This window comes from Lepidochelys kempii, chromosome 11 (genome assembly GCF_965140265.1).
Source record: "Lepidochelys kempii isolate rLepKem1 chromosome 11, rLepKem1.hap2, whole genome shotgun sequence".
In the NCBI taxonomy this organism is placed as follows: domain Eukaryota; kingdom Metazoa; phylum Chordata; order Testudines; family Cheloniidae; genus Lepidochelys; species Lepidochelys kempii.
The window spans coordinates 10478572-10505162 of NC_133266.1; the positions used below are offsets into that span (position 1 = coordinate 10478572).

General features: G+C 45.7%; 2 protein-coding genes across 11 annotated transcripts in view; both read right to left on the reverse strand.

Moving 5' to 3' along the window:
• SEMA5B (semaphorin 5B) overlaps window positions 1-26591 on the reverse strand; it is a 363565-nt gene that overhangs the window by 237717 nt on the left and 99257 nt on the right. For 9 of the 10 annotated variants that reach the window (XM_073305098.1, XM_073305088.1, XM_073305090.1 and 6 more), the window contains exon 2: window positions 14662-14723. The gene's annotated coding sequence lies outside the window, so the exon portion shown is untranslated. Of the gene's footprint in view, window positions 1-14661; window positions 14724-20790; window positions 20864-26591 lie in introns of those variants that run through there. The other variant, XM_073305089.1, reaches the window with a different exon arrangement.
• On the reverse strand, window positions 2356-4096 carry LOC140895910 (uncharacterized). Its single transcript, XM_073306810.1, has 2 exons — window positions 3446-4096; window positions 2356-2876 (listed from the first exon to the last, which is right to left on the reverse strand). The coding sequence occupies exons 1-2, from the start codon at window positions 4026-4028 to the stop codon at window positions 2356-2358; spliced, it is 1104 nt and encodes a 367-aa protein (XP_073162911.1). The 5' UTR covers window positions 4029-4096.

Here is a 26591-nt window from a genome sequence, read left to right on the forward strand (position 1 = left end):
TGTAAAATGGGGACACACATAGGAGCTAAGTATTCTAAGGGTATGTCTACACTACGAAATTAGGTCGAATTTATAGAAGTCGGTTTTTTTGAAATCGGTTTTATATATTCGAGTGTGTGTGTCCCCACAGAAAATGCTCTAAGTGCATTAAGTGCATTAACTCGGCGGAGCGCTTCCACAGTACCGAGGCAAGCGTCGACTTCTGGAGCGTTGCACTGTGGGTAGCTATCCCACAGTTCCCGCAGTCTCCGCTGCCCATTGGAATTCTGGGTTGATATCCCAATGCCTGATGGGGCTAAAACATTGTCGCGGGTGGTTCTGGGTACATATCGTCAGGACCCCGTTCCCACCCTCCCTCCCCCCGTGAAAGCAAGGGCAGACAATCATTTCGCGCCTTTTTTGTCTGCTGCCAGCCAAAGATGTAAAGGATCGATGGAGTGGGTCAGAACAAGACATAGACCAGATTTGTTTTGGACTCATTTTCCTCCTCCCCTGTCTAGATCACACTGCAGTCAGTCACAGAGAAGGCGCAACGAGGTTAATCTAGCCATGTATCAATCAGAGGCCAGGCTAACCTCCTTGTTCCAATAACAACGATAACTTTGGTGCACCATTTCTTATTGGAACCCTCCGTGCAGTCCTGCCTGAAATACTCCTTGATGTACAGGCACACCCTTTGTTGATTTTAGCTCCCTGAAGCCAACCCTGTAAGCCGTGTCATCAGTCGCCCCTCCCTCCGTCAGAGCAACGGCAGACAATCGTTCCGCGCCTTCTTTCTGTGCGGACGCCATACCAAGGCAAGCATGGAGGCCGCTGAGCTCATTTTGGCAATTAGGAGCACATCAACCACCACACGCATTATCCAGCAGTATATGCAGCACCAGAACATGGCAACGCGATACCGGGCGAGGAGGCGACGTCAGCGCGGTCCCGTGAGTGATCAGGACATGGACACAGATTTCTCTGAAAGCATGGGCCCTGCCAATGCATGCATCATGGTGCTAATGGGGCAGGTTCATGCTGTGGAACGCCGATTCTGGGCTCGGGAAACAAGCACAGACTGGTGGGACCGCATAGTGTTGCAGGTCTGGGACGATTCCCAGTGGCTGCGAAACTTTCGCATGCGTAAGGGCACTTTCATGGAACTTTGTGACTTGCTTTCCCCTGCCCTGAAGCACATGAATACCAGGATGAGAGCAGCCCTCACAGTTGAGAAGCGAGTGGCGATAGCCCTGTGGAAGCTTGCAACGCCAGACAGCTACCGGTCAGTTGGGAATCAATTTGGAGTGGGCAAATCTACTGTGGGGGCTGCTGTGATGCAAGTAGCTCACGCAATCAAAGATCTGCTGATATCAAGGGTAGTGACCCTGGGAAATGTGCAGGTCATAGTGGATGGCTTTGCTGCAATGGGATTCCCTAACTGTGGTGGGGCTATAGACGGAACCCATATCCCTATCTTGGCACCGGAGCACCAAGCCGGCGAGTACATAAACCGCAAGGGGTACTTTTCAATAGTGCTGCAAGCTCTGGTGGATCACAAGGGACGTTTCACCAACATCAACGTGGGATGGCCGGGAAAGGTGCATGACGCTCGCATCTTCAGGAACTCTGGTCTGTTTCAAAAGCTGCAGGAAGGGACTTTCTTCCCAGACCAGAAAATAACTGTTGGGGATGTTGAAATGCCTATATGTATCCTTGGGGACCCAGCCTACCCCTTAATGCCATGGCTCATGAAGCCGTACACAGGCAGCCTGGACAGTAGTCAGGAGCTGTTCAACTACAGGCTGAGCAAGTGCAGAATGGTGGTAGAATGTGCATTTGGACGTTTAAAGGCGCGCTGGCGCAGTTTACTGACTCGCTTAGACCTCAGCGAAACCAATATTCCCACTGTTATTACTGCTTGCTGTGTGCTCCACAATATCTGTGAGAGTAAGGGGGAGACGTTTATGGCGGGGTGGGAGATTGAGGCAAATCGCCTGGCTGCTGGTTACGCGCAGCCAGACACCAGGGCGGTTAGAAGAGCTCAGGAGGGTGCGGTACGCATCAGAGAAGCTTTGAAAACCAGTTTCATGACTGGCCAGGCTACAGTGTGAAAGTTCTGTTTGTTTCTCCTTGATGAAACCCCCCGCCCCTTGGTTCACTCTACTTCCCTGTAAGCTAACCACCCTCCCCTCCTCCCTTTAATCACCGCTTGCAGAGGCAATAAAGTCATTGCTGCTTCACAGTCATGCATTCGTTATTCATTCATCACACAAATAGGGGGATGACTACCAAGGTATCCCAGGAGGGGTGGTGGAGGAGGGAAGGAAAATGCCACACAGCACTTTAAGCACAGCACTTTAAAAGTTTACAACTTTAAAATTTATTGAATGACAGCCTTCTTTTTTTTGGGCAATCCTCTGTTGTGGAGTCGCTGGTTGGCCGGAGGCCCCCCCACCGCGTTCTTGGGCGTCTGGGTGTGGAGGCTATGGAACTTGGGGAGGAGGGCGGTTGGTTACAGAGGGGCAGCAGTGGCAGTCTGTGCTCCAGCTGCCTTTGCTGCAGCTCAACCATACACTGGAGCATTCTGGTTTGGTCCTGCAGCAGCCTCAGCATTGAATCCTGCCTTCTCTCATCACGCTGCCGCCACATTTGAGCTTCAGCCCTGTCTTCTGCCCGCCACTTACTCTCTTCAGCCCTCCACCTCTCCTCCCGGTCATTTTGTGCTTTCCTGCACTCTGACATTATTTGCCTCCACGCATTCGTCTGTGCTCTGTCAGTGTGGGAGGACAGCATTAGCTCGGAGAACATTTCATCGCGAGTGCGTTTTTTTTTCTTTCTAAGCTTCACTAGCCTCTGGGAAGGAGAAGATCCTGTGATCATTGAAACACATCCAGCTGGTGGAGAAAAAAAAAGGGACAGCGGTATTTAAAAAGACACATTTTATAAAACAGTCGCTACACTCTTTCAGGGTAAACCTTGCTGTTAACATTACATACATAGCACATGTGCTTTCGTTACAAGGTCGCATTTTGCCTCCTCCCACCGCGTGACTACCCCCTCAACCCTCCCCGTGGCTAACAGCGGGGAACATTTCTGTTCAGCCACAGGCAAACAGCACAGCAGGAATGTGTCCCTGAAGAAAAGCACCCTATTTCAACCAGGTGACCATGAATTATATCTCACTCTCCTGAGGATAACACAGAGAGAGAAAGAACGGATTTTGGTTGAATGCCAGCAAACATACACTGCAATGCTTTGTTCTACAGTGATTCCCGAGTATGTGTTACTGGCCTGGAGTGATAAAAGTGTCCTACCATGAAGGACGAAATAAGGCTGCCCTCCCCAGAAACCTTTTGCAAAGGCTTTAGGACTACATCTAGGAGAACCGCAAATGCCAGGGCAAAGTAATCCTTTCACATGCTTGCTTTTAAACCATGTATAGCATTTTAAAAGGTACACTCACCAGAGGTCCCTTCTCCGCCTGCTGGGTCCAGGAGGCAGCCTTGGGTGGGTTCGGGGGGTACTGGCTCCAGGTCTAGGGTGAGAAACAGTTCCTGGCTGTCGGGAAAACCGGTTTCTCCGCTTGCTTGCTGTGAGCTATCTACAACCTCCTCATCATCATCATCTTCTTCGTCCCCAAAACCTGCTTCCCTATTGCCTCCATCTCCATTGAAGGAGTCAAACAACACGGCTGGGGTAGTGGTGGCTGAACCCCCTAAAATGGCATGCAGCTCATCATAGAAGCGGCATGTTTGGGGCTCTGACCCAGAGCGGCTGTTCGCCTCTCTGGTTTTCTGGTAGGCTTGCCTCAGCTCCTTCAGTTTCACGCGGCACTGCTTCGGGTCCCTGTTATGGCCTCTGTCCTTCATGCCCTGGGAGATTTTCACAAAGGTTTTGGCATTTCGAAAACTGGAACGGAGTTCTGATAGCACGGATTCCTCTCCCCAAACAGCGATCAGATCCCGTACCTCCCGTTCGGTCCATGCTGGAGCTCTTTTGCGATTCTGGGACTCCATCATGGTCACCTGTGCTGATGAGCTCTGCATGGTCACCTGCAGCTTGCCACGCTGGCCAAACAGGAAATGAGATTCAAAAGTTCGCGGTTCTTTTCCTGTCTACCTGGCCAGTGCATCTGAGTTGAGAGTGCTGTCCAGAGCGGTCACAATGGAGCACTCTGGGATAGCTCCCGGAGGCCAATACCGTCGAATTGTGTCCACAGTACCCCAAATTCAAGCTGGGAACGTCGATTTAAGCGCTAATCCACTTGTCAGGGGTGGAGTAAGGAAATCGATTTTAAGAGCCCTTTAAGTCGAAATAAAGGGCTTCACTGTGTGGACGGGTGCAGGTTTAAATCGATTTAACGCTGCTAAATTCGACCTAAAGTCCTAGTGTAGACCAGGGCTAATTAATAGTTCATGGCATGCCAGCTCCTGCATGTTCTTATCCAGGCAACAACCCCACTGAAATCAGCACAAGATTTGCCTGCCTAAGGAAGTGTAATGTGACAATATAAGAAAAAAAGATGAAACTGGGGCCTTTCTGAGGCTCTCTAGACTGCAGTCAAATGCAGTCCCCACGTTCGCTGTAGCAAAGGAAAGCTCAGGCCTGTTACTCTTTCACAGATGCAAATATTGCTCCACCACAGGGTTCTAGGACTTGCTTTTACTTCTTCCCCCCCTTGCATAACCTAAAACCTCCCCTTTCAGGATTTCAGAAGATACTGACTGATTGGGCGGGGGGGGGGGGCACAAATGGGCGCCGTTTCTGCTGCAGCTATTGTTTGGCTCCAACCTGGAAAGCATCTCTGCTTCTCCCCCCACACACACCCACCTGGGGAATTCAGCTGCTTGCAGAGACACTTGAAAAGCTAAAAAGGAATTTTTTTTTTTTTAAAAAAAAAGGTGGCTGGCGCAGCCCAGAAATCAGAATTAAAAGCAAGCTGCCCACCTCGCCCCAGTGGCTGCAGGATTTGGAGCAAACCCAGGGCTGTGGAAACAGAACATTGCACTTTGTTAACAAAAATAAATAACTCCTCACTCTTCCCCTTCGGGGCATGTTTCTATGGAGGAATAAACCTCCACAGGGAGTTTATTATGTGTACATGAGAAGTGTGCCTCCTACTGAAAAACAGCAGGGGTGGTTTTCCCCCTGCTAGTCTGACTTGCGCCCTTCCACCACCTCTTTATTTATCCCCCAGGTTCTCCCCACCGCTCCCATGTCTGTAACAAGTGAAGCAGCACAAAGGAACACTCAGGTAATTTCGATCTTAGCTGCACAAAATGACACGGCATTCCCCCTTCCCATATAAACGATCAGTGTGTGGGCCAGGTTTCATTTGCAACTGTAAATGAAACAGGCCTACAACTGTGTTTATAATCCTCCTTAATTGAATTTCTGTGACAAAACCCAGACAAAATTATTACCCTCAAGTTAGCAACTTGCTCCAAGTAGCCAAGGGTTCCTGGAAAGCTGTTAGAAACACATGGCAGAGTATGATGCCATGCAGTAGTACTTTGGTGTCACTAATATTTTTATCTATTTATTGGGTCGGAGGGTGGGGAGATACAGAGGTAAAGAGGAGGAGAGCAGGGCTGCTTCACTATCAGGGCCAGCCTTAGGGTCTGACAGACCCCAAGCAAGAAAGAATAGAGGTACCTGGGGGGAAGCACCTACGGTGGAATCCAACCTTAGGCAGTGATTTCGTGCTATGTTCAAGGTATATGCACAGAGAAGTTAGATAAAAACATAAAACACTCTTGCTGGAAGGTTGCAATCTTACCTTATTTCTTAGGATTCAGAACGATAACACACAAGAACCCAAGCACAGAGAGACAACGTGGGTTGCTCCCTAAAACAGAGAGGCACATCTGCTCTAGGCTGGCTCTCTACAGATGGCCTCCGATTGCACACTTTCCTAGTGCTCAGTTTCCTGGTCCTACTTGCAGGCTACCTCTTAGAAATTTCACAGATTCCAAGTTCAGAAGGGACCACTGTGATCATCAACCCTTCCCTCTTGTACAACACAGGTGTAACAGGGTGTACTGACCCTTTAAACTAAGCAGGGAAGGGAGGGGGGAGAAATCCCATCTCAGGGATGTTGGTGTGAGCACAGCCCAAGGAACCACTTGAACTGGTAAGAGAAGAAGTGGTTCCAGCCAGGGAGTTAACAATGGAAAGGGGAAAATTCCAGGACTCTGTTACTTTCAGGGACCAGGATTAGAAGTCTCATAGCACAGGAGAGGCCAAGGCTCCCCTCTCTCCTAGCCAATAGTGAGGAGCTCTCAGAAGGAGGAGAATATATATACCTCCTCCACTCTCAGAAAGAGGAAGAGCCAGAGAGCCATGCTTTTGCTGGGCAGAATAAAGGCTCCACAGTCTACAGGAGCATTGGAGTTGGGTATGAACTATGGGGTTGCTAGGATGGACCTTATGTTTGGGACACTGAGGCCTATTTTGAATTACTTTGGGCTACTGACCCAGTTTCAGGGGAGAGATGATGGTTCCCCAGAGAAAGACAATGTTGTACTCCTTAAGAGGCCCCAAACAGAGGGGATAGACGGAGGGAGCTGCAGAAATACCTCTGGCCACAAGAGGGAGTCCCTACTACAACAGGCAATAACAGGTCCCTGAGCAGATCTTTTAGAAAAACATCCAATTTTGATCTAACAATTGTCAGCGATGGAGAATCCATCACAACTCTTGGTAAACTGTTCTAACGGTTAATTACTCTCACCATTAAAAATGTACACCTTATTTCCTGTCTGAATCTGTCTAGCTTCAACTTTTAGCCATTGGATTCTGTGATAGCTTACAATTTTAACGCAATTTTCCAAAACAACACTTTTGCCTCTCCTGCTCCAGCTACTGGAAAAGGGTAAGGGACTGCCCTGCTTTTTGGAAGAGGAGTATCATTTGCAAGTTGCTGCGGTTAGAGAGGAGACTCAGAGACCTCAAAGTCTGTATTGTTTATTCCTAAATCCAGATCTAGCCAAAATTTAGGGGTTTCTACTTCAAAAAAAAAAACACTCCCCTGGTAAAAAGCTTATTCATTTCCTTGGAATAAAAAATTGACTTATGTAGTAAACACAGTTCTTAGTAAGAAACAGCCCATTCACAATAACATTGTGCCAGTCCTAACATATCTTGGGCTCGGACCGTGAGAGCTCTTCTTATTGGAAACACTGTTTCAATAAAGGCCCTGTTGTTCTGAATTACGTCCGGAATAGGAATACTAAATAAAGCCCTGAATATTACTGAAAATTTGCGCAAACTCTTCCTCCAGATGATGGTGTAGATTTTTTTTTGGAGGCTGCTTCAAAACTTCTTTGGACACAGGTTCTTGTTTGCAGCCACCAGCTTCCTGTGTCACATGCACTGATTTGGGCACTGATGCGTACCACATTTAGCAATCGTTAGAACACCTTCGCAGCGCTCTGTCAGCTGGTAACCGCAGCAAACTAGTGAAGTCATATATTACGTCTCAAAGCCCACCATTCATATTTTACTTAGAGGTCCTACCATTGACCTCGGTAGGAATTATGCCTGTGGACTGACAGCAAACAGAGCCCCTGATGGTTAAGTCTGACAGGGAGGAGATAGAAACAAGTCAGCCCAAGTCAATGCAGTGTCCTAGGTTGCTCCCAAATCATCATAGTGGCATTTGTTCTTTTGAACTTAAGCTGGAGGAGAGACAAAGAACAGATGGAACTGGGTCAAGAGAAATGGAAAGGGAAGAGCAGTGGCTTCACAGTATCCCCACTGTAAGCCACAGCAGCTCCTTCACAGACAACGCACACAGCTGAGGTCCATGGGTATGTGGAGGAGTTGGGGGTGGAAAACTACAGAGAGAGTCTGTGTGGGAATCAAATCCCTCTCTGTTAAATTATTCTATCCTCCTCAGTGGTGGGGTAAGACAAAAGCAGCATGGCTCATGGAGGAGAGGGAAAGACCAGGCAGCAGTGTTCAGGAGCCAGGTCCACAGGACCTGGCGATACCACCTGACTGTCGCCAGACAACTCCGCCTCCCCACCTGTTTTAGCGCTAAGAGTTTCTAGAAGCCATTTCCCCTCCTGTGGAAGCAGCAGGAGGTGACAATCAGGTCCTATCGACTCTCCTCAACATCTTCTCTGCTCAGAATTTGCCATTGCTTGTACTAACACCTGTTTTTGAGAGAGCGCTGATTAGCCCTGGGGTCTTCTCTCGTAAATTTCACCAACAAGCTACTTGTGGCTCTCTAGGTAACCTTTTAAGAAGCACCTTTTTATAAGGTATGGGCCCTGTTTTTCCCCAGGCCATGAGCAAGCTGCACTGAACACCTGGAGCAAAGTGCGACAGAATGGCTATATATATATATATATATATATATATATATATATATATATATATATATATATATATATATATATATATATATATATATATATATATATATATATATATATATATATATATATATATATATATATATATATATATATATATATATATATATATATATATATATAAATAAATAAATCAGGGCAGGAGACCAATGCCCTCCGGAACAGGTGTAAGGGACAGATCTGGGGATAAATCCATTACTGTGCTGTACCACTGCTGCAGCAAAGGAAAGAAAAGGAAAAAATTTTAAAGCGTGATGAAATGCTTTGAGAAAAAGCAATATATTTTTTATATACTTGTAAAATCCATTGGCAGTGAATTTTCTGGTTAATTGGTTTCATCTTATTAAACTAAAAACCGATTTGTAAAAGTCAGGCCTTTTTAGCACAAGTCTGATTCCTGCACCAAAAGCCAATACAGCATTTTGCAGACAGAAAGCTACGCACTGTAAGCCAGGTTCCATTAGTCTGAAAGCAGAGCATTTGCCACACAGAAGAGAAATCATAGAATCATAGAATATCAGGGTTGGAAGGTACCTCAGGAAGTCATCTAGTCCAACCCCCTGCTCAAAGCAGGACCAACACCAACTAAATCTTCCCAGCCAGGGCTTTGTCAAGCCTGATCTTAAAAATATCTAAGGAAGGAGATTCCACCACCTCCCTAGGTAACACATTCCAGTGTTTCACCACCCTCCTAGTGAAAAAGTTTTTCCTAATATCCAACCTAAACCTCCCCCACTGCAACTTGAGACCATTACTCCTTGTTCTATCATCTGCTATCACTGAGAACAGTCTAGATCCATCCTCTTTGGAACCCCCTTTCAGGGAGTTGAAAGCAGCTATCAAATCCCCCCTCGTTCTTCTCTTCTGCAGACTAAACAATCCCAGTTCCCTCAGCCTCGCCTCATAACTCATGTGTTCCAGTCCCCTAATCATTTTGGTTGCCCTCCACTGGACGTTTTCCAATTTTACCACATCCTTCTTGTAGAGTGGTGCCCAAAACGGGACACAGTACTCCAGATGAGGCCTCACCAATGTCGAATAAAGAGGAACAATCACGTCCCTCGATCTGCTGGCAATGCCCCTACATATACATCCCAAAATGCCATTGGCCTTCTTGGCAACAAGGGCACACTGTTGACTCATATCCAGCTTCTCATCCACTGTAATCCCTAGGTCCTTTTCTGCAGAACTGCTGCTGAGCCATTCGGTCCCTAGTCTGTAGCGGTGCATGGGATTCTTCCGTCCTAAGTGCAGGACTCTGCACTTGTCCTTGTTGAACCTCATCAGATTTCTTTTGGCCCAATCCTCTAATTTGTCTAGGTCCCTCTGTATCCTATCCCTACCCTCCAGAGTATCTACCTCTCCTCCCAGTTTAGTGTCATCTGCAAAGTTGCTGAGGGTGCAATCCACACCATCCTCCAGATTGTTTATGAAGATATTGAACAAAACTGGCCCGAGGACCGACCCTTGGGGCACTCCACTTGATACCGGAAAGGAATGGAAAGCTTGATTTTTGTAAAACACACTGTGAAAATAATCTTGTTAATCCATTTCCCCCAAAATTGCAGGCCCTTCTCTCAAGCAGTCTGCTTAGGGAAACTTGATAAACATTTCAGTGAAATAATTTGATGATTTATAGATCAATCTTTTGGTATTTTTCCCTGCACATGTCACGTTCAATTTCTTCCCCTCATTAGGCTACTCTCTCTTTCATTAAATAGTTCCTCTGTCTAACTTGCCAAGGAACTGCCAATGGGCCCCTCATCTTACAGAAGAATAGGCCCAGTTTTACCGATGGGAAAGGGCCTCTAATGTACCATGGACAGAGTACAATGAAGCATGGTAATTTGCCTGTGTTAATGATGCTATTCCACATTGATCGGTGAAAACAAAATCTTTAATAGCTAAATGACACCTAGTGTTTCTGTAGCCTGTTGAATCTGAAAACAGGGGAAGCAAAGATCGGTGTCCCTTGGGAGGTGGAATCAAAGAAGCTGCAATGTCCATTTTTTCCAAGTCTGGCTGGAAACACTGGCAAAAAAGAAAAAAACCCACACTTTAAGCATGTTAGCAGTTTAAATCAATGGACATAAAGGTTTTGGATTAGTAAACAGGTGAGCGTGTTGTCACAGTTTAGGGCAACGGCACCTGAATTTCCCCTCTGTGGTCCTGCAAGGTCACCCACTCACCGGCTTCCAGCTTCCCAATTGTTGCCTCTCACATCTCACTCCTTTCTGACCGGGATATGGCCAGGCTGCACAGCTCCCTGATTGCACTGTGTATTTCCCAACAAAGGCAGTCTGCTTAAACAGACCTGCTTGCTTTCTCTTCAGAGACTGATAGAGCGATTGCCACAGATATATAAGTTACCACACAGTTTTAAGCAAGCCTACTTTATTCTTAAGGTAAAATGCATTACAGAGAAAACAATAAAAGAACCTACATGCATCCTAATAAGCTTGTCAGAGTTCACCCTATCATGGATTCTGGCAGGTCCAGTCCTTCCAAGCCTATCCTAAGGATTGGGGCCCTCTGTGGACCAGGGGTCCTGTCCATGTGCTGGATCAGGAAGAAGACTCTGAGTCCATCAAACCCAGGTTATTTATCCAGAAGTCTTTTCTTTGCCTTTTGTTCTCTGGAGAATCCAGTTCGAACAGCTATGTGCATTTGCTCCCAGGGGGGATGGCTACAATGGCTGATAACCAGGAAGTTCATTAGCATATTCCCCCACCCTACTAGAGAAAGTACATACAGTGCCACAACACACAGTTTCCACGGTAAACATCTGATGAAGTGAGCTGTAGCTCACGAAAGCTCATGCTCAAATAAATTGGTTAGTCTCTAAGGTGCCACAAGTACTCCTTTTCTTTTTGCGAATACAGACTAACACGGCTGTTCCTCTGAAACCTGCCATTTTTCATACAATGTACCCCAAAGATATTAACCCTAATTCAGAAAGTTTATCTTAATTCAATAAAGTGTATCTTCATTCCATAAGGTTTCTTCAGGATACTGTCAGTTTGTCACATGTGTACTTACATTTGCCTACTCTATACACACACACACACAGACGATTAATTACACGGCACAGTCAAAAACATTAGTGCAAAATATCTTTCACCAGTAGAAATAAAATCTGTGACGCTTATTTTTAAGGAGAAAAGAGCAAATCACTGTTAGAAAAAAAAATTCGCCAACATCCTTTGACACTTTTATTTACTAATCCCATTACGAACCCATCGCTGAAGACTTCCCAGTTCAGCAGAGAACCTAGCACACATTTAAGTGTTTGACTGAATCGCAGCCTGAGTGCAACCTAGGAAGTGCTGAGCACCCTCAACCCATATTGGATGCTCTGCATCTCTCATGAGCAGGCTCTCTGGGTTGCTTGGCTAGTAAAAGGTTGCTCAATACAGGTGATCTTGGAATGAAATTAGTGGAGAATTGTAGTCAATGGGCCAAATTCGGCTCTCAGGTGTGCCTGGGTAAATCTGGTATAACACCACTGACTTTGATGGAGTTAATCTGGTGTAAACCTGAAGAAGCTATGAGCAGAAGTGGATGTAATATGTTCGGGACTACTTAGGACAATCATTGAAGATGGGAGGTCACAAATAAAGTTTCTTGTACAGGTTTCACATTTTAGGAAGACAGAGCTATGGTTTACACTAGGAGTAATAAATTATTTTTTGTCAAGGTCCAAATTTTTTGGTCAAGGTATAGTCAAGGTCCAGACTCCAGAGAAAATAATGATAATAATGATAATAATAAGTAAATAAAAAGATTTTATACTCCACTGAAAAGCGCCTGGTGATCTAGATTTGGCCAGCGGTTTGCCTGTTGACTACTTCTGGTTTACCCTATAGTTTATGCTAATCAAGGTATTTGATTGATATTTCTGGTATTTCTGTTATAGAAACCCTTATTTTCAGGGGGTTACAATTTGTCAAAAATTCACTGGATGTGTTTTTTAAGACTTCATAGCAGTCTTGATTTCCATAATATAATAGGCTTGTCTAAACTACTGCTAAACTCGATGTAACTTACGCCACTCAGGGATGTGAAAAAACCACCTCCCTGCCCGCCCGCCAGAAGTAAGTTTCTTTGACTTAAAGCAGCGTCTACACTGCACTGTCAACAGGAGACGCTCTCCTGCTGCCATAGCTTCCGCCTCTCATTGAGGTGGAGTAATTACGTTGACAGGAGAGCATCTCCCATCTACATAGCATGTCTTCACCAGATGCGCTACATCGGCGCAGCCGCGGTAGTGAAGACAAGCCCAACAATAAAGGGTCATCAATGGAGGTCAAGAATAAGCATTTTAGGACTCTTTAAATACTAGTTTACTCAATAAACCCAGACTAGCATTAAGGGGAAGTATCAGAGTCCAGGAAACGAATACCTCACACAGCATGTTAAAAATTCCCTAATATGTTGTATTCTTAGCCTTTCTTTGCTGATCTGAAATACCTGACTCAATATAAAAAGCTCCCTAAATATGTGTTTACATAGTTGGCTCAGTAATCTACTTGTAGAAAGTGGGGTTTTGTGGGGGATGGACATGTTGGTTTTCTCTGAACACTGCTTGAGTTACACTAAAGAAATGAATCCTTAAATTTCTTGGAGTAATTTTGTTTTTGTCCTCCTCATTTTGGATCCCACATTTGGCCTGTGGCAATTTAAGAGTATAACTGTCGCAAGGAATATCTCTGTAAGTAACCAAATATCTATGGACAACTCTGCAATAGTTCCCACACTTCATTACTCATTCATGCAAACTCTGATTGCAGTCAAATATCCAAAGCAAGGATTTAGGACTACAGGATCTGATCAAGCAGGTATTAGTCCATTCCAAATCTGAGCTCTAATCTTTCTCCTAATGAAAGTAGTTGAGGTTCTATGCAAGGAAAGGCTGCGGGATTTGGCCTGTAATTTTGCAAAATCCATTATCTACTTTTTGGTGTAAATGGCTGATAAGATTTTCATTGTGACCATTAGAGAGTGGGTGACAGCAAGCATAACACAGAGGCACCTATAAAGTTAATCACACCTATGCAACACCATTTTTCTCTTAGTATTCTCTTATTGTCATGTCTTTTACTTGAGCTCTTTCACATTTGATCTCCTTGAGAAAAACAGCCTTGCCTACTGATATTTTAAAAATAAATAAATAAATAAATACTTAAAATTACCATTTTCAACGGCCAATCATTGAGTTATCCGATAACACCTGCCCAAAGCCATCAACAATGACTGAAATAAAGGCTGGAAATGGTTTTGTCTTCATTATAAGTGGTTTGGGTGCTGAGTTTTCCACTGAATTAAATGGAGATTGAATAGATCAGCAAATGAGCTGAGTGGAAGGCATAACATAAAGCTTAGGAAAGATCTGCTGAAATTCACAGTTGTTTATTTAATTCACCCATAAAAATTAGAAATGGGACCAACCAATAAATAACAGCAGGCCATTTCCTTTTTTAAACTCTCTCCAGTCCAGGGCTAATAAATCTAACCAGGTTTATGCCACAAATAGTTTTTCTGCCAGACAAGGGGAAAAACATTTGTGGAAGGAGAAGGGAACTTCCCATTATGGAAGCTACTTTTGGATGTAATGAAAATTTTAGGCTAATTGCCAGAAACTTTATTCCCCAAAGTATAAATGGTGAAAGGCTGAAAACGTTTACTTTTAGGTGTGAAAAGCCTTCATGGAGCTCCAATTCTGATACAAAGTGACAAAAGGCTGACAAAACAGTCAGGGCTGGAATGAACCCAAAGTCAAATTCATTCCTGGTGTAGCACCACTTAAAGTAGGTCCCCTCAGCATGCCACTCCAGGGTTTAGAGACATTATGGTCTCCTTGGTTCAGAGTGGAGTTCCTAGTGATATCGATGGGACCTCCACAAACAGGCAGAAGGTAGCCCAACACCCTCTGCTTGTTCTGTGCCTGGGTATTGCATGCCAAATTTTGATAATGTATCACTGCCTTTTATTTGCTGCTCATAGAGATTAGTGCTCTTATTATTTTTATGGTTCTGGGCCCTTTCCTGCAATAATGATGAGTTCACCTGGCATTCCACATCCAAGCTGAACAAGCCATTTTTGGAATTCTTAAACAAGAGAACAATAAGCTGTGAAAGCAAAGTGTCTCAACCTGAACCTTCCATTTTGGAACCATATGATCTTACAGTCATTTCCTTCCAAGCTTTCTGCATAAAGGAATTCAGAAACAGAAGGCAGGTCCTAGCAAAGAATAGGGGGGGGAGTTACCATGGCTGTAAATAGAGTCTTAAATACTTACTGTCTCTGCATCACTGTTGTGTCACATTCAAAGTCACACTCAGGGAAATATCCTGTAGTAACCTGAGGAAACACCAAAGAACATGTAAGTAGGGAGAGGACACACAGGACCAGCTCTCAGCAGAACAGAGCAGAGACTAACCAAAAAAAAAAAAAAAGCTTTACTATTATTTAAAAATAATAATTTTTAAATAACCCTGATATTTTGAATTAAGAGTAAAATACAGAGTAGGGCAAAGACTACAAAAACCTTCCCGTCAAAGTTCATTTCAATGTGGCTTTAGAATTTGCTTTGCTTGTGCACACTCCACTTTTGCATTTGCTTTCTGCATTTATCCTAGCCCCAGATTTAGAAATTTTGCAGAAACAGCAACATAGCATTTGTTTGAAAATTGGGTATGTGAATGGCCCCCATTACCGGAGTATCTGAGCACCTCCCAATCTTTAATGCACTCATTCTCACAGACTCCCTATGAGGAAGGGCAGGGTTATTATCACCATTTTACAGATGGGGAACAGAGACACAGAGAGGCTAAGTGACTTGCCCATGGTCACAAGGGAGGTCCGTGGTTGAATCCAGGTCTGTAAGACCACTAACCACTGAACCATCCTCTCTCTTGTTGTGAAAAGCAAATTCATAAACAAGCACATTCGCTCCACATATCTAATTCTTAACAGTTGTCTTCACCCATTCAAGAAGCAGAAACATACAACGTGTCCAATCCAAACTAACCTACACAGCTCACATTTAGAATTCCACATTTAGAATTTAGAAAGTCTCACAATGGGTTTGCAGAATTTGAGAAACTCATTAGCTGCTTGATGACAGTGAAGAGGCAAGAGTAAGCTATTAATAGGATGAAACTTTGGATTGCGGTAGTGTCAGAAAGCTTCAACCCGTTTGGACCCCCTTGTGCGAGGTGCTATATAAACATAATAAATGACAGTCTCGGCCCCAAAGAGCTCACAGTTTAAATGACAGGAGGTTGGAGAAAGTAAGTAAGTAGACAGGCAGGACCACAACAATAAGGAAAAGTATACATTGTTTTAGCACAGACTGGTTGTGTGCACAATTTTTAGCCAATCTGTTATTCACTTTGGGAGAGATTCTGATACCCTTACCCACATCGAATAGCACCTACTCCAAGAGAAGTCTCACTGAAGTCAGTGGGAGCACCCATCTCTCTCTAGATAGTACAGTCATGGGGGCCGGGAAGGTAGCTATCTAAGCACCTCAAAATCTTTAATGTATTTATCCTCACAACACCCAGTTTGGTAGGTACAGCTATTATGCCCATTTTATAGACAGGAAACTGAGGCACTGAGAGGCTAAGTGACTTGCCCAAAGTCACACAGGACGTCTGTGCCCTAAGCACTGGACCGTGGACCTCCCAGAGAGAATGTGCCACTTGTCATGAGCAAAGGGGATCAGAACCTGGCCCTCTGAATTTCTCACTCATCTCTGATATCTGTTTATCCTCCCTGTAGAAAAGACTCTAAAGCAGGGATAGTCAATAGGTGAACCGTAGGCCAAATCTGGACGGCCAGATGCTTTTGAACAGACTCCAAAATATTTTTATTTACTTATTATCATTATTATTATTATTTTTTTCTCTGGAGTCTGGACCTTGACTATACCTTGCCCAAAGAAATTTGTACCTTGCCCAAGAAATTTGGACCGTGCCAAAAAAATAATTGACTACCCCTGGCTCTAAAGTGTGTAGCTCTTGCAGATCTTACAGCAAAAAAATACATAGTTCTAATAATCGCAGCAGCACCCAATTTGGGAAAAACAAGGAAGCTGCAACAACAGAAGAGCATTCACACTGTTGGCAGAGAGGACTGAGGCAATTGTTTTCCACAAAAAACTTCATTTATCATGTCTCCACAATGCTGAAGCGGCTCTCAGGCCCCTTTTTGTAACATTTTAAACCTGTCACACACGGTCACACAATCACCATCATCTTTCAATTTCCTTCCCTTCCCTAATTGCGCTTGTGGAAAAAACTAGAGGAGAGGCTTTCGGAGAGGAAATCTCCACACATTTTTCCCCAGCTGTTCTACCTGGGGCTGGATCCCAAGCACTGCAGAGCCCGAGGGAACCAGAGGAGGTCAGAGTTTTCCACACAGCAGCCCCGGGCTTTCCCCCACAGCTCTGCCCTGGCTCTTTGCAACATGGGCATCAATGAAGTCGCACTAGCAATGACGCTCCTGAGGATTCGCCTCAAAAAGGTAAGGGCGTGTAAATAACATTTAGCTCAGACGATACTACTGCTGTATACAGCCAGTGGGGGAGCACCATGTGCATTCCCATCCCTGCAGACAGCCCACCCAATCTCTTTCCAGCCTCACCCCCACCTCCATCCTTGAGCGCCTCTGCTTTAGGGCAATGTTACACAACCACCCTTGCTAGTTCATTAGACCATAATATATACAAGTCAACTCAAGATGGGGGAGAGGAATGAAGGAAGGGGGGGCATGGTTGGAGGAAGGGGCTGTCTAAAAGGCATGCTGTAGCTCAACCACCAGCTACTGGGTTCAAAGAAGGGATCGCTAAGGGGATTTTCATGGCTGCTGTGATGCAGGAGGTCAGACCAGACAAACTCAATGGTCCCTCTGCCCTAAGATGTATGAGTCTATAAACTACCTGGCATGTGTGTTTGGAAGCAGTGATGAGTTTACCTAACACTAACTTAAGAAGTCAATAAACCCCAGACTAGCATTAAGGGGAAGTGTTAGAGTCCAGGAAACGAATACTTCACACAGCATCTTAAAAATTCCCTAATACGTTGTATTCTTAGCCTTTCTTTGCTGACCTGAAATACCTGACTCAATATAAAAAGCTCCCTAAATATGTGTTTACATAGTTGGCTCAGTAATCTACTTGTAGAAAGTGGGGTTTTGTGGGGGATGGACATGTTGGCTTTCTTTGAACACTGCTTGAGTTACACTAAAGAAATTAATCCTTATATTTCTTGAATTAATTTTGAATTCCCTCCCAAGTTAAAGCATGAAGCTGTTCTCCTCTCTCAGTTAAAAAATAAACATGATTTATGAGTGGGATTTTCTGTCAGATTATTTGGATGCTCTATTTCCACAAATTTTAATTGAAACTGGGGTTCAAGTCCCATGTGCAGCTATGAAAGATCTCAGCCTCCATGTTTTGCACAACCAGAGTCAAGTAATTCTAAGTGAAGTATGACAGTGAGCGTCAAGAAGGAACTGTCAGAAACATTAATAAGTAGAACTCCATGTAAAATAAGGACCAAACCTCACCCTGAACACGATTACATGCCGGTTGCCATCTTGGCCAACACACCAGGGCTTGAACCGAGGACCTCCAGAATTAAAAGCACAAACTGCTATAGAACCAAGCTAAAGAGCTAAAGAACCAAGCTTCTGCTCCTGGGGCTAGAACAGATTCATATTTTTGGCAGATCAGGCACAGAGGAGAACTTGTAATGCACACTCCCCCATGGGTTACACAGGCAGCCCACTGGCTTTTAATGACAGATGCTACCAAGGACAGAATATTACACTGTAGAGCACCGCCTTCAAGAAGCAACAGCTGCGGTGTAGAGCAGTGGTTTTCAAACTTTTTTTCTGGGGACCCAGTTCAAGAAAATTGTTGATGCCTGTGACCCAACGGAGCTGGGGATGAGGGGTTTGGGGTGTGGGGTGTGGGAGCGGCTCAGGGCTGGGTCCCGGTCGGCTGTCCAGAGCGACCCAGTGCCTTTCATGCCGCAACCCAGTCCTGGGTCGCAACCCGAACTTTGAAAAACACTGGTGTAGAAAACCGGGAGTCCGGTTACACTCACAACTCTGTCACAAACTTGCTGTATCATCCTACACAAACCCCTTTGCTCCTCTGCACCTCTGGTTTCCTACACGTGTATAAAGAGGATAATGATGTTTGCACACCTTTGTGAAGCATTCTGAGAGCTGCAGACAAAGATCTATGGAAGTCTAAATAAAGATGGAGTTTTGGTGTTAGGGTATAATATACCTAGCTATTTGTGTGGCTCTCTTCAGGATAGCATCTGAGCAACCTCATAATGGATTTTAATCCTCACATTGCCCCTGTGAGGTAGGAACGTACTATCCAGGTTTACAGAGTAGATTAAGTGCCTTGCCCAAGGTCACACAGGAAGTCTGTAGCTGAGTTAGGACTTGAACCCAGGTCTCCCGATTCCAAGTCCGGGGTCCCATCTACTAACCCATTGTTCCTTAATCCTAAACTCCCTTTGAAGCTCCCAATGCATGTGCAAGGAACAAAGACAAACACAAAAGGTGAATGCAGTGCTCTAATCACTTTGCATTAGTGTCAGTAACATTTAAACAGGGAGCTGTAGGATTAACCTGAAATGAAAGAGTGCATTGAATGTCATGTTTGGGTTACTATATAAAACCACAAGAAAATACTGTAACAATGTCAACATTTCCCCCCTCCAAACTAATCAGACCCCTAACTGTTCAGTGCTAGGCTCCCAGCCTCACCACAGATTCCCCATGCCTGTCACTTAGTTGCATAGCAAGGAACATTAACACAGCAAAAAAACCAGCCAGAGATCATCAGTAGTTGAAGTTTCATGCATTATATCAGTATGATTGAAGGGGCAGCATGTGGTTGCACACTGAACCAAAGGGGAAACTGAAAAGCTAACAAGGTTCAAAGACAGATAGCTAAGTTTTCAAACTGTGCAAGCTTTTTAGGCCAGCTTTATTATTACAGCTGGGATTGCTTGCCCTGGTTTAGCTGAATAAAGTGGTGTTTTCCCTTGTAATATTTCAGAGTCCTTTTAGGAATCAGAAATCACCACCAGCCAAATTCACAAGGAGCAAATACATAATAATGTAAATGGGCCAATAATTTAGTCAGTGGAAGGTTCCTTTAGTTAACACTGAGAAAAACCTGGGTCAAGGCCTCAGGATTTGATCCTTTGATAAGATCCTCAATGCAGAAAAGCTGCATCCCGTTGGCTTGTACAGTGCTGTGCACACATCTGGCAGAAAAAACAGTTACTAACTTTGCATAAATGTTGTTCTTCGAGATGTGTTGCTGATGTCCATTCCAATGTAGGCGTGTGCTCACCCCAAGCACCACGACCAGAAAGTTTTCCCTCAGAGGATATCCGTTGGGTTGGCTCTGGTGCCCCCTGGAGTAACACCCTGATAGCACCAGTATAAAGGGCCCTGCTGCCCCATTGCCCCCTCAGTTCTTTCTTGCCAGCTAACTCCGAGAGAGGGGCAGGTGGAAGGGGGGATTTGGAATGGAAATGAGCAACACAACTCAAAGAACAACGGTTATGGAAGGTCTGTAATAGTTTTTTCTTCTTCAAGTTTTTGCTCATGTTCATTCCAAGGTAGGTGACTCCCAAGCAGTTGTGCAGGTGGAGGGTTCGGCATTCACTGGCATGCTGACTGCAACACTGCTCGGCCGAAACCCGCATCATCTCTAGCTTGCTGGGTGATGGTGCAGTGGGATGCAAAACCGTGGACTGATAATGACATTGCTACTCTACATATATCCTGGATAGGAACTTCAGCCACGAATAACGCCACCAATGCTTGAGCCTTGTAGGATGAGCTGTCAGCAGAGGGTCCCGGGATTTTTGCTAGGTCGTAGCATGTGTGGATACAGGAAGTGATCCATGATTAAATTCTTTCAGCCAAGACTAGATGGCTCTTCATTCTGTTTGTAATGGCTACAAAAAGCTGAGTGAATTTCCAAAAGGGTTTAGTCCTTTCTATGTAAAAGGAATTGGACACACTTCCTGTTCTGCCTTATCACAAACAGATCCATCTGGGGAGTTTCCCACCTCTGGAAAATGGTGATCATGGCATCTGGGAGGATGGACCACTTTTTTTGGTAGGAGAAGGATCTGCTGAGATGATCTGCTAGCTCATTCTGTAACCCTGGGAGGTAAGAGGCTTCAAGGTGGATCAAGTGGGCTATGCAGAATTCCCACAGGTGAAGAGCTTCCTGGTAGAGGAGAGAGGAGCGCACCCTGCCCTGCCTGTTTATATAAAACGTTGCAGTCGTGTTGTCTGTCAGGACCAACATGCAGTTGCCCTCCAAGTGGGGTTGGAATGCCTGGCAGGCAAAGCATACCACCCTCAGTTCCCTCACCTGGAGGTGTAAAGAGAGTTCTTCCGGAGACTAGAGGCCCTGAGTCCCCAAGTGAGCCCTCCATCCCATCGCCGACAAGTCTGTAACGAGAGGTGTTGACGGTTAGGGCCTTGAGAATGGAACTCCTGCACATATTGTCCATGGGTCCAGCCACCAAATAAAGGTGGTAATCACCGACAGGGAAAGTGAAATCACCATATCCAAATGGTGTCGGCCCAGTGCACATACCAATGCCAGCCAAGTCTGGAGAGGCCTGAATCAGTCTTACATGCTGTACCACATAGGTGCATGATGCCATATGTCACAGGAGCTTTAAGCAGTTCTTTGCTGTGGCGATTTCTCAGAAGGGTTTCCAGGAGGAAAGCTCTGGCCTGGGTCAAGTCGAAGACCACCCCAATGAATTTTATCCTTTGACCCAGGGAAAGGGTAGACTTCTGCATATTTATCAACAACCCCAGGTCTGGGAAAGTTGACAGTATTAACTTTACATTTGCCTCCACCTGGGCTTTGGTCCGACCTCTGATCAGCCAGTCGTCACGGTAAGGGTAGACCTGGACCACTTGCCTCCTCAGGAAGGCTGCAATGACTGCCTACATGCATTTCTTGAACATCTGAGGGGCCGCTGACAGGCCGAACAGCAGCACGTTAAAAGGTAGTGCATGTGGTTCATGACGAATCACAGGAGCCTGCTGTGTCCCTGAAAGATTGCAATATGAAAATAAGCGTCCTTCAAGTCGAAGGCAGCAGACCAGCCCCTGGATCCAGAGAAGGGATAATGGAGGCCAGGGAGACCATGCATAACTTCAGTTTCTTCATGAATCTGTTGAGGTTTCACAGGGGGTGGGGCTGAGAGGTTTGGAGTGTGGGAGGGGACTCAGGGCTGGAGCACCGGGCTGCCACAGCCAGGGGCGCCCCAGCCGCAGCAGGTCCAGGCTGTGCCATAGTCGGGGCTGGGGGGCTGCCCTGGCCACAGCAGGTTGGGGGCCAGGCTAGGTTGGTCCGGGGGAGGGGCGCCCTTACAGGGCACTTAGCAGCTTACAGGGCACTTAGCTGCTAATTTAACTAACTGAAACTTAAGCACTACAAAAGAACCATGTACAGTAAATAAGCAAAGTTCACTGAGAGAGGAACTTGCGGGAAAACACAAGGATGAGCTGCAGTTCCAACCATCGTCCTCGGCAGTAAGAAGGAACTGAGGGGGTGGCAGGGCCCTTTATACTGGTGCTATGAGGGCATGACTCCGGGACACCAGAACCGACCCAACGGATACCATGGAGGGAAAACTTTCTGGCGGCGATGCTCAAAGGAAGCACACGCCTACTTTGGAATGGACATGAGCAAGCACTCAAAGAACAGTCACATACAAGCTGGAGATTAAAAGGTACTAATCACATAGCGCCTCTCTCTTACCCAGCTGCACAAGGGAGTAGGAGTAAGTACTGGTTCCACCACACGTTGCAGAACTACTTAGGGCCTGTCACAGTTGCAGCACCAGTGCCTGAGGAAGCTTAGGGCCTAGGTTCCTCCATAGCAATGGGACAAGAAGTGGGCTGAAAGGGGCAGAGAGTAACCAGAGCCACAGCCAGTAGAGCTGCAGGTCACACATGGGGAAATGAGGGGGATGGTGCTGCAGGTTATACATGGGTGCCACAAATGACTCTTCCCAACCAATGCAACTGGGTTGCCCAGGAAAGAATGTACCTCTCCAAGGCACTATTCTTCCTGAAGCTCCCCCGGAACAGTGCCGTTAAGCATGACCCCTTCCTGGGAGCTGGATGCAAAGAGCACAATCCAGCCCATCATTTCTACTAGTGAATATTTCTTTTCTCAAACAACAAATTGGCCAAAGTGCATCTGAATTTTAGAAGTACCAACATCCAAACATACACAGGAAGCAAAGTCATTTTCTTTGTGAACTCTTCTACAAGTTGCATAAATTTGGTGGACATCCTTGCATAAAACATGAGATAAGAAGGGGCTTGTTTTTTAGCCTGCATATCTGAGATGGTTCCTTAGATACCAGAGAAAGACTGAAGGCACGTCTTGGCTCTCGATTCCTGCGCCCCCCCCCCTTTTTTTCCCCCAACATTTTCAGAAAGCTAAAGATGCCTTTGACATAGAACTGATGAGAAACAGGGATGTTATCTGTATCACTCTGGGTAAAATGCCAAACCATCTGGAGAGACCATCATATTAAAAAAACCTCCTGTTTGCTACTGATTATGCAGCTGAATTAAAACTGATTAAATGATTGACTGGGATCCAAGACTGTTTATCTGCATATAAAATCACACTCACATTATAGTTGGACAGTGTGGATTTGGCAGCCTTGGGAAGAACCCACCTCTTTGGCAAACTGATTATTGCAGCAATTAAAATATCAATGAAGTACATGCCTTTGGGAAAGAGACGTCAGGGGTTCCTGAAGCAGTGAATCCATGAAATATGAATTCAAACAGGCTCCCAATTAAAGTTTTGAAAACAGCTCCTGATAGAGTATTAATTTGTTCCTTCTGGTGGATGTGTGATGTTAGAAGAATCAAAGCCTAGGGAAGGATAGGCACAAATTAAGTAGTTAGACATGCCAAAGGGATGGTAGACACATATCTTATGCGTGCAAGGGAATTAGAAAATAAATAGGTGTCCTGTCAATTCAGACATGGTGTTAATAGCTAATGAATATGACAGTACGAACTGCAGTTTTCATAGCTATTAATCTAAACTGAAAATTGGTAGCAGACTGCAGCAAAGAAAAATAAATCACACTTTGTTCAATTTGAAGATATATGTGTCAAATAACTCCCATCCCCACCCTTTTCCCTCGGCAGAACTCTCTACCCTGTCAAACAGCTCCGCAATAAATGTGACATTTCGGAAGCACACAACTCCTAGATGAACTGAAAAGTGACATGGATTTCATACTTCTAAACACAGCTAATCTACTTGGGGGGAGGGGAAACCCACAACTTTTGTATTTATCTGAAGCATAAGCCATGAGATGCATTTCCAACCCTGGGAAACTATTTAACATGGGAAGTGGCCAGGGAGTGGGGAGGAGAACGTTACATATCCCAGCTGGAATCTAGGATGATGCTTCACAGTTCTGATCTCTTTCGGCCAAGTTACATGCAGGAAGTATGAGAGCATCAAGGGTGCAATGAAATATGCTCTAGACAATAAACAAGCCAGGGATGTATTCAGACAGTCAGGGCCGTCCCTACCCATACGCAAAGTACATATCTGCATAGGGCACCAGGAAATTTGGGCTGGTGCCCTACGCAGCTGCATGCTGCTCCAGCCCCAGCTCCGACTCTTCCCCATAGCCCCCGCCCCTGCTCCGCCCCCACTCCACTCCTTCCCCAAAGCCCCCGACCCTGCTCCGCCCCAGCCCTGCCCCCACTCCACCCCTTCCCCTGAGGACTGCAGCAGGGGTCGGGTGCCCTGCACTCACCGGGCAGTAGTAAGTGGAGCGACCCGGCCCCAGCCCGCTCTGTGCCACCGGCTCCCAGCCACACCACCGGCGAGTGCTGGGGGGGTGGTTCCCCCTGCCCACCAAGGCTGGGAGCCAGGGGAGCAGAGCAGAGTGGGCTGGGGCTGGGTCACTCCACTTCCCACCGCCCCGTGAGTGCGGGGTCGGCCTGGCCTGCACTGACCAGGCGGCAGGAAGTGGAGAGACCCGGCACAACCTGCTCTGCTCCGGCGGCTCGTACTGGGGGGTGGTTCCCCCCTTCCTCTCAAGCCTGCTTCTGCTCCCCAGTGGAGGCCTGGGGCCTAGGGATGGCCCTACAGACAGTAATGTTATGGGCCCCATTGTGAAGCCCTAAGCATTCACTCATGCAGGTAGCCAACAGGACTACTCGCATGAGTAAATAAATGCTCATTGTTGACAGTAAGAATCCCACAACTGGGCTCTATATAAATAAAGTCTTCTATGAAATGTGAACATAGAATAAGTCCATAGGGGGAAATGTTGTTCAGACACTGTATCAGCAGACAAGACCCCAAAAGGCAGTGATGCATACGGGGGTTGGAAGGAAGAGGCAGAACCCCCATGTGCTGATCCATGGCAGCTCCCATGGTAGGAAAGCATTTGATAGGGGAATGGAGGAAAGGCAAGATGTGGCCAGTGGGGCAGAGGGTGAATGATTCTGATCAATAGCCAGAACACCAGGGTACATATACCAGTCTATAGACCGGGGGGCGCAGCAGGGCCTAAGCCGGGCCCTACTGGGGGGCAGGGAGGAAGTGCTACCCAGACCCGCTCCCAGCTCTGCTCCAGCCATGGCCTGGCTACTAGACCCAGCTCCTGGTCCCGGACCCAGCCTCGGCCCCCAACTGCAGCTCTGTTCCCAGGCCCGGCCCCAGACTCAGCCCCAGCTGTGGCCCCAGACTCGGCCCCTTTACCCGTCTGCATCGCACCCTCCATAGCCATGGCCCCACTCCCGGGCCTGGGGAACTGGTGCGGACAAAGGTATGGGGGGGTGCGACCCTGAACAGTTTGGGGACCACTGCTATAACCACTGCTACAGCCCAGAGACTCCCCTCTAGCTCTGGGCTGGGAATGGGAAAAAAGAAAAGAGGAATTCTGTACCCCCCTTCCGCCCACCAAGTCCATGTGTACTTTGCCCACAGTACTCAGGCTCAGGACAATTTGCCCCCAAGTGGGTATTTAAAGCAGTGCTTCCAAGGTCCTTTGTTATGATTCTCAATGTTCTGTTATTCCTCTTAGCTCCTAACTGCCTTCTAGAAGCCGCAAACCAAAATATGTAGATTCCCTCCTGTTCTGTCTGATCTCCTTTCCTCCAGTAACTCCAACAGAGCAGGAGTCACACTCGCCACCTTATGTTTAGTTAATTCCTATGACAGATTAAGCAAGAGAATTCAAACATTGTTTTTGTTATCCATAGATCTAACATATGGATGATGCTTTAATAACTACTGTTAATGTGGGTAATTTCACTCATCACAGCAATGCAGCCATTTCTGGGGTGAAACAAGAGGCAGTTATTTAACAAAATAGTTGACAAATTATATAAATATGAATACAATTTGTCAACTATTTTGGGATCCATCAAGATGAAAGGCTCTACATAAATATATATTACAATTTTACTGGACAGCTGATAAAAACCTGAGATCCAAAGGAAACTCTTTCCCCCTATTGAGAAGAGACAGGCTGCTACATGAATCAATTCAATCTCTGTTTTTCAAACAATATAAAGCAGTTATAACTTTCAAGGAGCCCCATCTCATCTGATTTTTTTCCCAGGCTGCCTACCAGGGATTGAACAGTAAGCAAACGTTTGAAAAGTGTTCCTCTGAGAGCAGAGGTTTAGATTTGAGTCACAGGATCCATTGAAAAGAAAAATTGCTTCTGTGTATTGGGACAGTGCTTCCTTTCTGAAAATTTTACAAAAAGAATGAATGGAGATAATCTCTTTACAAGGTATAGCCCATATGGAAATTCATTATTATTCTTTTTTTTCCTAACTTCAACAGAGTTCTGAAAGTGAGAATAGGATCACAAGAAAAAAAAACAGTATTATGTGGAAGAAACATTTCATCATACTTACAAACAGCACGGGTACATTTTAAGGGCTGTATCATGGTTTTGAGTGATAACGGAACTGTTGATGAAAATGAGCGATGGGCAACAGAGAGAAAGGTACGAAGCCCCAAGTGATCAAATGTATCCAACTCAAAATTGTGGAGTAAATATTCATAGACCCCCAAGGCCAGAAGGGATCATTGTGATCATCTAGTCTGACCACCTATATAAGACAGGCCAGAGAAATTCCCCC

What these genes read in the sequence shown, in the direction of transcription:
- LOC140895910 (XM_073306810.1), bottom strand. Translation starts at nt 4,028, where the DNA reads ATGCAGAGCTCATCAGCACAGGTGACCATGATGGAGTCCCAGAATCGC. An exon ending in AGGCGGAGAAGGGACCTCTG is followed by an intron (nt 2,877 to 3,445) that starts GTGAGTGTACCT and finishes TTTCTCCACCAG; the next exon opens with CTGGATGTGTTTCAATGATC.